Source organism: Ylistrum balloti, unplaced genomic scaffold (genome assembly GCF_031769215.1).
Source record: "Ylistrum balloti isolate Yb309-2 unplaced genomic scaffold, AGI_CSIRO_Ybal_v1 Utg369618, whole genome shotgun sequence".
NCBI classification, from domain to species: Eukaryota; Metazoa; Mollusca; class Bivalvia; order Pectinida; family Pectinidae; genus Ylistrum; species Ylistrum balloti.
In genome coordinates this window covers 258,882-272,951 of record NW_026781890.1, presented here as the reverse complement: position 1 = coordinate 272,951, position 14,070 = coordinate 258,882, and the positions used below count along the sequence as shown (strand labels likewise).

Here is a 14,070-nt window from a genome sequence, read left to right as displayed (position 1 = left end):
CATTTTCAATAAAGCAGACTGGATATTGAAAAAAAGTAGATCTTACTCCTTGGGGACCAGGGAAATGTGAATCTGGTGCCCAGAGGCTAAGAGGACAACGCAGAAATTTTAATCGATTACTACGTGTCAAATTATTTCGTCTAAATCGAGATCGGTCTCTTCCAGGGAATTACTGTCCCCAATACTTTTTCTTTGTTTGTCAACGATCTTGAATCCTGTTTTGTATAACACATTGTAATTAGCATTAAGAATTTCAAGTCTTGAGCTTGTTTCTTATGCTTGATGGTGATGATATGGTTTTGTTTTCAGAGACTGGTCAAGGATTACAAGATCTACTCAATAATTTCAAATTCTGAAAAAAATGGAATCTTACAATGAATATCGAAAAACGAAAACGAAAGTTGTCATAGTCCAAAAAGGAGTAGCACATTGAAATGAGAAAAGGACATGGATGATCTAATTTGTGTAGATTAATGTACATATTTAGATGTAAACAAGATATTATAAACTAAATATTATTTTTTAATTAAAAAAAAACTTCCACAAAACATATTGTATATTGTGAACTAGGTCATTACAGGAAATCTAGAATAATTAAGTATTGGTTTAAATTCCTACAACATTTAATAGAAATATCCTCCAAATGTCACATTTATAAACACCTTATCTATAATGATACTTTACCATTTCAATAAGCGAAATATATTCCTTAAAAAATTCTAGAATTTGTATCAGTGAAATACGTATATCTTTATAGTGTTTATCAGTCGGAGTTGGTCGATACAATAATACCCAAAGTTCTAGACGATTCTGTAATATGCACGCTACGAGACAATTCATCAAGAATAAATACGATTTTATCCATGAATCAAGATAAAGTACATAAAATTACTTTTAGAAAAATCCATTTGTATTTATATTGATTTAGAGTAGAAAATGTTTTTAAAAAATATGTTCTCTGAGTAAATATATACACGACGCTAATCGATGAAGAAAAGATAAAATAAAACAACTGTATGATATATTGTACATTCTCTTTCTCTATATATTGTATCCACCATGATGTAAAACTTTTCTTGATTTTGCTGACTAATGGGGCGTATATTAAAAAAATGTAATTTAAATGTACCGTAGATGTCAGTTCGTGGCCCGGAGAAAGTGTGAATACATTGATTAAAATCTAACACGTAAAACGTTAATTAACTGATTGTGTTTTCCGGATATGTAAAATCCTATTGGTTATCATAAAAAATCTAGAAAATACCTTTCTTTAGAGTTAGATTTAATGTGTAATAAAGAAATGGAATATCTAAAAAAAAGAATTGGTGACAAATGGGATTTCCGAAATGAAGGCTATCGTCTTATCCTGTATATCGTATTGATTAATCACGTCAGTGAATACATTATTTAGTCTCTGATGGCAGATTTTGACACTGTGAAATATTAGTGATTATTTAATTGCAATCGGCATATTTCATCCAGTATTGATGTGTTATTGTAATAATTACAACGATTTGTCGAAACGTGACAGGTTGAGGAAATACACTTTTTAGTTATGTATATTTCCCCCCCTAAAAGTACAAAAAACACACACGTTTTGAATAACACCGCTCTTAAATTTCAACAAGGGAGTGGGTATGGGTTGCTGGTGAGAGGGGGTGGGGGGTGAGTAAGCAATAACCAATAGTTGAATCGTTTTAGCATAGAATCAATATATAATATATATTTTTGTTTAGTTTTGTATCGTTTGGAGACTTGTGAGCTTTCTTATGGTACTGATACAAACCAGGTCCTTCAACTTCATGATATTCTCGGTAAAAGAAGAATTATAACGATCACTTATTTAACATTGAAAAATAATGATTTATTCTGCTTATCTAATTTTTAAAAAAAGTTACCGAGTAGTAGACATTTAAAGGCTGTTAAACAACACACTTAATGAAGATGTTTATGGCACATGTATGTATGTATGTATATACCGAGGTTTTTTCTCCTTCCTTGACAAGATTTATACCAAAGCTGACTCTTTCAGCGCCATTTTGTCTCGTAGTAGTCAGCTGACCCATGTCGCCCTACACGCTACATGTTTGTTAGTTAAACAGGTCAAGATAACCGAACAGAGGGATGCTTTGTGTTACAGGTGACAAGTTTGTCAATGACATCTAGATGCCCAAAGTTAAGTAAACATGGACACGGGAAGGCAATGGCGGGATAAATAAATCATCGAAAAAAAACCTCTTCCGTAACTTGTGTATTACCTGTCAATAGCGCCTGGAATCTCAGCTGAAGCGAGATAAACCTCTATGACAAGAGAAAATCAGACATCCTCGAGACATACCCCATCATACAGTGGTACAGCAAAAGCGATTTAAATCACGATAACCCCAACCCCACAGTGTTAGTTGTGTTTGATGTCAAGGATAAGTTTTCTTTATAAATTACTTATTATTTAAAAAGGTCGGTAATTGCGAGGAATCCCTAAGGCTTCGTGTTACACATTAATACACATGTAGTTATGACAAGTTTGAGGCCAATGAAATCACAAGAATCAAATTCCAAACTTAAAATTTTATTGTCATTCATGATAATAGATAATGGTAATGCAGAACACACGTGATAAAGCATAACTTGTGTATACATTTTACATATAGTGATCGAGACTGAAGTTTAAAATTCCAATTTCCTTTCTAGATCTCAATTAATTTGCACAGATATTCCGACCATGAGACGGCATTTTTAATATTGTACCATTTCAAATCCGAATTACATTGCTATTTTCTTTGTATAACATTTATAATAATATTAACATTAAATCTAGTTCTGAGTTGAAACTGATTGATTAATCGATAGTTAAAACTTTGAAATTAAGAGATACCCAATCTGTCAATTATCCATAAACTGCCAATGTTTATAGAAAGGCGGACACTCGACACATCTGAATTCTATATCACTACATAAAAATATCAAGTCGTCATCTTTGGTCCAATGAAATGTCAAGTAGTGTGACCTGTTTTTATGATGATAAGACATAATATATGCATATAAATAATGCAGAAGAGGAAACATTATATATAAATTATACTGTACCTAATCATTTAGATTTCCCTGAAACAGAATTGACAATTTAACTACCATAAAACAACACATAAAAAGCTAGTACAATTTTTGACAATAAAATACAGGGATATATAACTAGGCAGCGTGTGTCGCTTTTTTAATGTCAGATATACACACTCTACTTGTACGTTCCTGTCACATGATTCTCAATATTACATATTTATTACACGTGCATTTTTTTTGTGTAGTCTTTTTTTTTTCGTTTTTTTTTTTTTTGTCTAATTTTTGTCTTTCCATTTCTGCAAAAAGGAATACCTGAGGATAAAACACTTGAGCTGTATACAGTATACTTATTTTAATAATCTTAACATGAATGTTATTAGATCTATTTAACTGGGACTGTTAATTCATTTAAAGTTTCTCGTCAATTCTCCAACTTTGTTCTACGTCATTACATACTGTACACATAAAGCAAACATTGTCCAACTTTGTTCTACGTCATTACATACTGTACACATAAAGCAAACATTGTCCAACTTTGTTCTACGTCATTAGATACTGTACACATAACGCAAACATTGTCCAACTTTGTTCTACGTCATTACATACTGTACACATAAATTAAGCATTGTCCAACTTTGTTCTTCGTCATTAGATACTGTACACATAAAGCAAACATTGTCCAACTTTGTTCTACGTCATTAAATATTGTACACATAAAGCAAACATTGTCCAACTTTGTTCTACGTCATTAGATACTGTACACGTAAAGCAAACATTGTCCAACTTTGTTCTACGTCATTACATACTGTACACATAAAGCAAACATTGTCCAACTTTGTTCTACGTCATTAAATACTGTACACATCAAACTAACATTGTCCAACTTTGTTCTACGTTATTGAAAATTGAAATTCTTATCCTTAATATTTTCTCTGAAAAAATTCTATATAATTTTATCCTCGACACATACTGCGAAACATTTACATTTTTCTTTATCACCTCATTCTTGACACTTACTGCGAAACCTTTACTTTTTCTTTATTATCTCAATCTTGACACATACTGTGAAACTTTTACATTTTTCTTTATTATCTTATTCCTGACACATACTACGAAACATTTCCTTTTTCTTTAATATCTCATTCTTGACACATGCTGTGAAACCTTTACTTTTTCTTTATCATCTCATTCTTGACACATACAGCGAAACCTTTACACACACACGCTACGAAGTATCTATGTATAGGTTTTCTACGTCGTTATAAACACTTACAGCGAGGAATTTTCTGCACGAATTTAAGATCTGAAGGAATTCGGTATTGGTTCTTAACAGAACGAGACTTTGAATAAATGGGTTCCTGTAACGCCAAACCTTCTATACAAAAGTAATTTCCATTTCTTTTTGGCTTTCGTTATCTTTTTCTGCTTCATTTTCTATTTCAGCTTCTTTCATTTTTGCTTTGAACAAAATACTCTCATTGCCATCGATTTGTTTGATGTCCACGTCATTGTCGAATAAATCTTTTTCATGCAGAAGAAATGAATTCCCATTTTTCATTCTTTCCTCGTATTTTTCCTTTTCGTTGTCCTCATTCTTGTCTTCCTTGAACATTTTTATTCTTTCGATTTCTTTCAACTTTTCTTCATTTTCTTCTTCTTTCAGCATTTTTATTCTTTCTATATCTGTAATGTTTTCCTTGTCGTCTACGACACCTTGCTGACCTTGACCTTGACGATTAGCCTTTGGTGGCAAAGCCTTATGGAGTCTATCCCAGAACCAGGGACTATGTACATCAAGACTTACTTGTGTCTTTAGATGATATCGGACTTCTTCATCCACAATGTTTATATCCTCTTTTTGTGCGGACAAGAGGATAAGATGATTACTCTTGTTGCGTAAGGATTTCTCGCTGGCTGATCGGAAGGTGAATAGAGACCATTCGTCCTCTAGATGTTCCCCTGACACGATGAAAAGCGTGTGGTGACAACTTGATACAGCCAGGAGCACATTTTCCTCCTTTGATGCTCCTGGGGGAAAGTCACGATCTGGTATAATTAAAGTATATCCATTTTTCTCCAAGTCTATTCTAAGGTCGTTGACAGCAAAGTTTCTATCAGTTTCGCCGTAGGCAAGGAATGCATCGAATTCAATTTCTTCTTTGTCATCCGCATCATATGTATTCTGTATGCATTTTCGAATGTCAGGAAGGCCCCGAACTACACCGTTGTCAGCAGTGTGTTTATAATTAGGCATTGAATATAATATTTTCTCGTGAAAGAGACTTTCACCTGTATGCACAAACCTTCCTCTTTTCAAGTAGCGTTTAAGGTCTTTGTTAGTAAGCTTCTTTCGAGACCTGTTGTGGCCTATTACAATAACATAATTCGTTCTTTTTTCTTTGATTTTCAATTGTGCCTCTCTCCATGCAACTTTAAACATGTCGTGTGTGTCCGTCATCTCGTCCGAGAGGACTAAAATCATCCGTTTGCTTTTCCGTACTATACTTACTATATTCTCCTGATAAGAAAACCCCGCAACAAAATCCCTGTTTATCTCACAGATAATATAATGTTGTGCGTCCTCCTCGAGATAAGTGACAATGTTTTTCATCACCCAGTCTGTAATTCCCGCAGCGTGTATTACAGCTGCATCTATTATCTCTTTTCCTCCTTTCTTGTCTTTGTCGAATGGATGGATACCACAGTAAATATACAGGAGGACTTTCATTTCCAGGCGATAGATATAGAGTAACCCCAGTGCTATCAAAAATACTGCCAGAGAGAGTGAACTAGACACAGCTGGAGTGATGACGTGCTTCATGGAGTCAAAATCCTCCACACAAACAAATTCGTTGTCGGAGAGACCTACAAACTGCTCTCCGTCGTCGTTATGGCTGTTACATGCAATATTTGTCCAGTCATGAATACGACTTTGGTGTTTTAATATCCATGACTTCATCCATAGAGTATTGCAATCACACCGAAAAGGATTGTTCTTAAGCAATATCGATGATGCTTGTATGTCCCGAAATTGAACTGGCAGTGTCGCTAAGAGATTTGAATCGAGGTGAAGTAGCATTGCATTGGTGAGAGAAGATATTGCCGAGCTTTCGATGAGTTCTAGGTTATTGTGACTGAGGACGAGCTGTCTTACTCTAGACAGATAAGTCTTGTGTTTTAGCACAGTAATGTTGTTCTGGTGGAACCATAAGTCGAGACGACCGTCTGGCAAAACAGTCGGTAATGTCTCCAGTCTTCGGCCTCGACAGTCCACAATGATTACGTTCGACACAGATCGCTTGTAGCACCAACATTCTTCTGGGCAGTTAGACACGTTAATAGCACAGTAAGTCTCTTCTGGTTTTACATCAAGGAGTAGTCTGCCCCTGAGTTCAACTGGGTATTTGCAAAACCATTCTTTGAAGAAATATTCTTTTCCAGTGAAAAGTCCATCTTGCTTTTGCTTATGAATCCACTTTGAGAATGTGCCGATATTACAATCACAAGTTACACTATTTTCTTCTAAAATGAAATGAAAATGGCGAAAAACAAGAAGAAGAAATGTGTGCTGAAATTGTGTTAAATTTTGTGTCATCCATACTGTTGTTATTGCACTTCCGGTAAGGTCCACCTTTCTTAATGTGACAGCTGGTTTATTAAGGTCTAGATTGGCACTACTGGTGGAGTCCATAACGGCATCAGTCATGCGAGGCCAGTTGACACGTGACGTGATCTCTGTCAAGTTGTTAAAAGATATGTTTGTATTCCTGAGAAAAGCGGTACTGAGGTAGCGCAGGTAGAACACGATGTCAGGAATGACCTTGAGTGGGTTACTATCAAAATACAACTTGGTTAGGGTAATAGAAGTCATGAGAAACGATCTGGCTTCTATTGTCACCAATTGGTTATACTCTAAATGGATTTCTTTCAATTGTGATAATGTTGAAAAAACACCAGAAGGTAGATGAACCAGGGAATTGTTAGCAAGGTTTAGATATACAACGTTTGTTACGTCTTTGAAAACTAGAGCAGGTAATGACTTTATCGCATTGCTACCTAAATCAATATGACGAAGACTGCTTAGACCTTGGAAAAGAACTTCCGGTAACGACTGCAGCTTGTTTATAGACAAGTCAATATGCTGAATACCAACGAGATGGTAAAATGTTGAAGATCCGATTTCAACCAGCCCATTTCCCGACAATTGTATCATTTGGAGATAGCCTCTAAACGAGACATTTGATAGATTTGTTATTCGATTAAAATTGAGATTCAGAATTCTTCTATACAGATTGGGATCCATTTCTATGTTAAACGGTTTTCCATAATGTTCCAAGAAATAGTCTTCCATGGTGAGATTACCCTTTAACCTAACTGATTGGTCTGTCCATGGAAAGTCTTTGGGTGGAAGTGTGAGTTGACAATTAGATATTTCTAAGGATTGAACGTTAGGAATCTTTCTTATAACAGACGGTGGCAGTTCCGTTAGAGACATATTGGTTATAGTTAGTTCTGTCATATTAGGGAACGTATCAGCGCAATGAAACAAGTCATCGAGGTCCTGTTCTGGGTAGCGATAAGAATGAGTTATCCATATAGAATGTAAGTTATAAATGCTGTGACATTTCGGAATGGATTGGTTTGGTGAAAGACAGTCTGTAGCATTGGTGTGTATGTAAGCCCTACCAGGCAGGGTGATGGTTTTCAGGTCGACAACAGTAGATAAGCGGTTCAAACTCATGTAGGTTGTTCTGCATCCTTGCATTTGGAAGTAGTACCAGATATGGCTGAGGGAATCCCCAGTATACCCACTCATATGTATGACGTACGGTCGCTGACAATGGAGAGACAATACAGCTACAGCTGGATCGTGGGTGAAATTGTAGTTGTGTAAAATGGTGGTGAGATTTATATAGCAGTGCATACCTTGTGGTGGCGAAAGTAAGTACGCCATCCCTTTGAAAGGCACATAGTTGCCATGGAGACTAAACATATTAATGGATGGCAAGAGACTCGTCTTATTCATACAGACTGGAACGTCACATCTTTCAGAATCAAGGGATGACACAAAGCTTCCAACTATGCACATGTATAAAAACACCTGGATTTCCTTGATATATCCCGCTTTCATGGTTTTGATGATAATAATGGTAATTGAAAATGAATATCTCTGGGTATGTTGGTTTCCTGTCAACCATAACTTTACTACTCAGTTTCACAGACAATCCATCGAAGAACTTTCGTCCATGAAGACATACCTAAAATAAAACGAAGAAAAGATTCGCTGTAATTTTTTTTACCAAACGAGAGGATTCACTGTTAAAGTACGATTTGTTTTTAGATAACTAATATACCATGTACAAAGAAATTGGATGTAGCAAAACTTTTAAAATACACTATCTAAAGAAATAAATGAGATAAAAAAAGATTGAAAGGGTTATTAACTCATATGAAAAACAGAAATAAGCTTCAAATTTCAAATTTCATAATTGTTCCTTTAAGGTCTGACCAGCTATGAACACTGTACGTTGTGATGTTATGTTAAAATCAAAACACATACATCACTTTATAAAAGGTAACATGTAACCACCACCATCACACTTATCAACATCCTCTATAATCCAGGGGTTACGATTACTTTCGCATTCTGCACCTCTGGAACTTGTCATGACAAAATTTGAAGGCACACGCAGAGTAATTTGATTGATCTATAGAGGGTCCCACGAGAAATGGACGTAGTAATCACAGACTGATACGCTCCTTTGAATATTACAAAGGAGAGACATTCAACTTCAAAGCCAATGCAACATACCGCTGTGCGACCTCGTGATTCATTTGATGATCAAACTGGTCTTATCCACATGGTGATGCACATGAAACCTTCAGGTTTGCTATGACATATTCAGGGATTGTAGAGAGTGAAAGAGTTCGTAACTCATGTAGTATCGAGGATGACAGGTCAATAGGGTCCAGAATGTGTACTGATTATCAGATGTGAGCCACATGGCTCATAATTGCAAATGAAATACATACATACATAAATACATACATACATACATACATACATACATACATACATACATACATACATACATACATACATACATACATACATACATACATACATAAATACTTTATGTTACACAAGGCTTAGTACTGACAATTAAGGCTTAATATTAGTCAAGGCCTAGTACTGACAATTCTTGCTTTATATTACACAAGGTCTAGTACTGACAATTCATACTTTATATTACACAAGGTCTAGTACTGACAATTCATACTTTATATTACACAAGGCCTAGTACTGACAATTCATACTTTATATTACACAAGGCCTAATACGGACAATTAAGGCTATATATATTACACAATGCTTAGTACTGACAATTCATGCTTTATATTACACAAGGTCTAGTACAGACAATTCATACTTTATATTACACAAGGTCTATTACAGACAATCCATGCTTTATATTACACAAGGCCTAGTACAGACAATTCATACTTTATATTACACAAGGTCTAGTACAGACAATTCATGCTTTATATTGCACAAGGCCTAGTACTGACAATTCATACTTTATATTACACAAGGTCTAGTACTGGCAATTCATGCTTTATATTACACAAGGTCTAGTACTGGCAATCCATGCTTTATATTACACAAGGTCTAGTACTGACAATTAAAGCTTTATATTACACAAGGTCTAGTACTGACAATTCATGCTTTATATTACTCAAGGCCTAATACAGACAATTAAGGCTTTATATTACTCCAGACAATCCATGTTTTGTATTTTTACTCCAAACATCATTTTTGCTCACACGTTCAACAAGCCTTCAGGATGCAATTATCTGTACATTTTACTCGGCATAACAAAGGTCCCATCATCCGACTGGAACTGTCTGTAAGACAGCAGTGTACCGATCTTAGTCTAAATGTAACGCTCACTGATATATAGACTGCTTTTATCATAAAATTCCACATCAAAGAGTTCCAACAATAAATGTATTGAACATTATATATCACTGTTGAGACCGCACAGGTTGTAAATAAGCGACAGAAACAAATCCGCAAAAATCAGAAAACTACTGAAATATTTATTTAAAGGCAAACATCTCCAAGAATGAACTCATTAAACTGTATCTCTGAAGTTGTCACTGTAACCTTTCAACAATGTGTAACGTACTTAAGTAAAACTCATAAATGTCTGGTGTCAGTTGACAATTAACATACATATACAATACACTGGTGTTAGAGGTTTGTATTATCAGCTTAACCTTAATTATCAGCTATGTTGTAGAGTCCCCAAAGATTTCACTCATCCACAAAATCAAGAATAATCAGACAGATACAACCAGTACCAATGTCTACTTTAAAAAAGATGTTTGCAATTTTCTGTTATATCTTGTTTTCTTCTTCAAATTGATGTCTCCAACAACTGAAGCAAATACAACCAAATGTTGATCACCTGAAAACCGCATTTTATTAGATAATGGAAAAAATCCATCATTTATCGTTAATTATCATTGTATTAATTAAAATGCCATTTAAAGTTTATATATATGACAATAAGAGATCATTTATATATCTCTTACATGATATACTTCTATGTAGCAAATATCATATTGTTTTGAACCTACAAATAAAACAATGCAACATTTCCTTTAAAACTCTGATTAAATTTGATTAAAATTCTATTTTTTAATCATTTGTTTTCAATACTTGTAACCACAAAGAAGAAAATGCAAAGTCGAAAGATGTGCTGAAGAGGTCACAAACGAATGCTGAAAGATTTATCACGTGTCAGTCTGTCGAACTCTAGATTTGTATAACTGTGCAGCTATTGTGCAATCTGTTGAGACAGTTGATATTGAAGTATGCAGGAGGACCTTTAGGCCTGCAGATATATCCCACATGTCTTTTTGAATCCATATACACATATACTTGACGCTCTCTTAAAATATCCAACATTCATATTTGAATTTGTTAAATTAGAGGTAAGTGCATCTGCCTATCATTATCTTAACATAAGAACGATTGTATTTCGATTCCCTGTCATCATCGACACGTGATAGAATTATATATAAACAACAGAAGTCACTTTTCATATTTTCCAGACATTATTGAAAGTTAACCAAACCTGTTGAACAATCTAGTACCTCAGTAAACTTTAACGCTAGTTTCGGTCGCTACCTTTCCTTTCCAGATTTCCACACTTCTTAGCATTAATCATTGAAGGATGAAACAAATGTTTCATGAGAAATGTGTTGAAATATTCTATTCACTATGTCGTTTGTGTGTAACCCTCTAGCCTTGTTCTTTGGTGTGTCCTGGGGCGACATGCTCTGCCTAGGCACACGCTTTGCTGTCGTACGTAGTAAACATTGTAAAAAAAAGACCTAAAAAAACCAGGTCTGTATCACACAACAGGAAATACAACTAGCCAGCCCACTATAACGAACATTACTGAGCCATATTTGTATTCACTTACACATCTTCATGTCGTTTAGATACATTTATGTCAGTTATACAGCGTTTGGCAGTGAATGTGTCGTGTTTTTTTTTTCTTCTACTGGTATATGATATACTAAGTAGCCTTCAGCGGACATTTCTTCGACTGATATACAATATGGTATAGGAACTAATAAACAAAAAATGCATAGAGCACATGATATTAATATAACATTTTTCAGTATATTTGATTCCCAATATAAAACATTCTAAATTAATTAATACGTTAAACACATGAGAAATCTAATACATTAATTACTCGTGTGAAGTGGATTAATTCAACATTGATAATTTACGTGTGTTATCGTTGGTCTTAGTTACCTACACCCAAAGTCTTGCAATAAAGAAACCACTTAATCAATTTAGACAAGAAAACAAAATAAGCATACTTTTCCTGATTTACAACAGTAATTAAACATGAATTCAGTACATATGAATAAAACCACATACCTGTTACATAATAATATCCAATAGCATTGCTTTGTCCAGTACAGCTGTAAACTCCGAACGAAGTGGCATAATATGATAATCAGAGTCCTTACCGGTGCAGATAAATATGTAGAACGTGAGATCTATATCAGATATGTAGTGTTTTAGCGAAGACACTTGTTGGTCCCTTGTCGCCACTAATCATGTGTAGGTCGAGTAATTAATCGTGTTGAGCTTGTCCTACAGGTACAGGAGTCCTCCACTGTAGAAGAAACCTAACTGACAGCCCAGTGAGAACATACTACTGTTATAGTTTATGTGTGTTCGGTCGATCTTTACAGTTATCCTCTACACCGTTACATCTGTGTTTTATATCAGGTGTTTGCGATTACGTTACAAACAATTTAATCAGAAAAATATGTACATGGTTACCGTATCTATGTGAATATATTTACATAGAAAATGGAAAAGATACGCGAAAATAATGATAATAAAAGCGAAAAATTAACATAATGCTAAATACTTCAAATTGACGTTTAAATTAATATATATAAGTGATGTAGCACCACAATAAAGTTTTATTTTCTGTTTTTATCAATCGTGAATAATCTCAGTGAAAAGGTATCATAAAGTTAATTATTCTGGTTCCTTTTTTCAGTCGTGAACTATTTGGTACGTCCACATCAAAGACAAAATATACAGAGGACGATACCATCATAAAAGAAGATCGAGTTTCTGGTGGACATCCTCGTCGAGTTCGGAAATAAGATCTTCAATCAGACAATTCTTACACCTATGGGAACTATTTGTGTCCCTTTGTTGGCTGAATTGTTTTATTGTTTTCATAAAACAAAAGTTGAACTCGAAATTGAATGATTTTTGAGAGAATTTTGGCACATGGAGGAAAAAGTTGACTTTGAATCTGGTGATTTGCTACAATATAAGGTATCGAAGCAGAAGACGCACGATCTTATTGAGTTTATGAACATTGTGTAAAGATGTGTGAATTCTACTCACCAGTAAAGTTTACCTGTATACTTGTGGGCCTTACCTTACAGTGCTGGTCAGGTAAAGGCACTTTACTGGAGCTTGTGTTTAGTGTGTATGATTACAGACCATTCTGGTGAGTGTGAAACGTCTTGATAAATTCCTTCAAAATACAGATGATGGTTCGAATAACAAGCCAACAAGAACTGTGAGAACACCTATTCCTCTAACGGATAGCAAAGGTTTTAAGCTTTCTAATGTTTGTGATACAAATAACTTCCCATTCAAAAAGTGGTTTGAGGCTGGTTACAGAGCTGAGACACCAGTGGATATTCTAAAATCACGTTTGAGGAGGGCAGTTGAGAATAATGGCACTTGTATACATGTGGAGTGGAACATTTCACTGTGAAGACTGGGAAACAATTGTCCTTGCGTTGTAAAGATGACATTTTAGTTCATGAAATATTAAGACAGTCTCAGTCTGCTCAAACTTTTGTTGAAAATCAGCCTAAGGCATTTATATGATTTGTAGACTGCCCTCATATTTCAATTTAAAAAATGGAACGAGTATAAATGTGTCCCTGACAAGAACGACGACGTTGATGATAATGAGCTGCAACGCCAAGTTGATCTATTAAATTCTCACATTGTCACTCTAACTCAGACTTAGTGGAAACCACTGTGAGAGTGAATAACTGTACAAAAACAGTAAAGGTGGAAAACGCGTGAGGAAGACCCATTACAAAACAAACTTCTCACTTTACAGAGATGGTGTTCATCCTGGTCCAAAATTAGCAGAATCTTGGATAAAAATTTTCAGAAAAGACATTGGAAGGGGTTGTGAATCTCCAGAACATGTGTGACACTATCAAGTAGATCACTCTGTTGTTAAACCGGAAATGGTTATATGAACAGGAAGCAGTATTTTATTGTATATAATGTTGGTTGGAAATTTAAAATATGAAAATAATAATTTTCATGAATTCATTGTTGTTTAATTTAGCTTATAACAGGAATTGAGTGTTAAATATGTACATAGTATATTGCACCAAATATGACCTTTACATGTCCAGCACTGC

General features: G+C 34.8%; 1 protein-coding gene across 1 annotated transcript; it reads right to left on the bottom strand.

Moving 5' to 3' along the window:
- Positions 1-4,435: 4,435 nt before the first annotated feature.
- LOC132549018 (protein toll-like) lies at positions 4,436-8,191 on the bottom strand. Its single transcript, XM_060212932.1, has one exon. The coding sequence runs from the start codon at positions 8,189-8,191 to the stop codon at positions 4,436-4,438; it is 3,756 nt and encodes a 1,251-aa protein (XP_060068915.1).
- Positions 8,192-14,070: the final 5,879 nt, after the last annotated feature.

What these genes read in the sequence shown, in the direction of transcription:
- LOC132549018 (XM_060212932.1), bottom strand. Translation starts at nt 8,191, where the DNA reads ATGAAAGCGGGATATATCAAGGAAATCCAGGTGTTTTTATACATGTGC.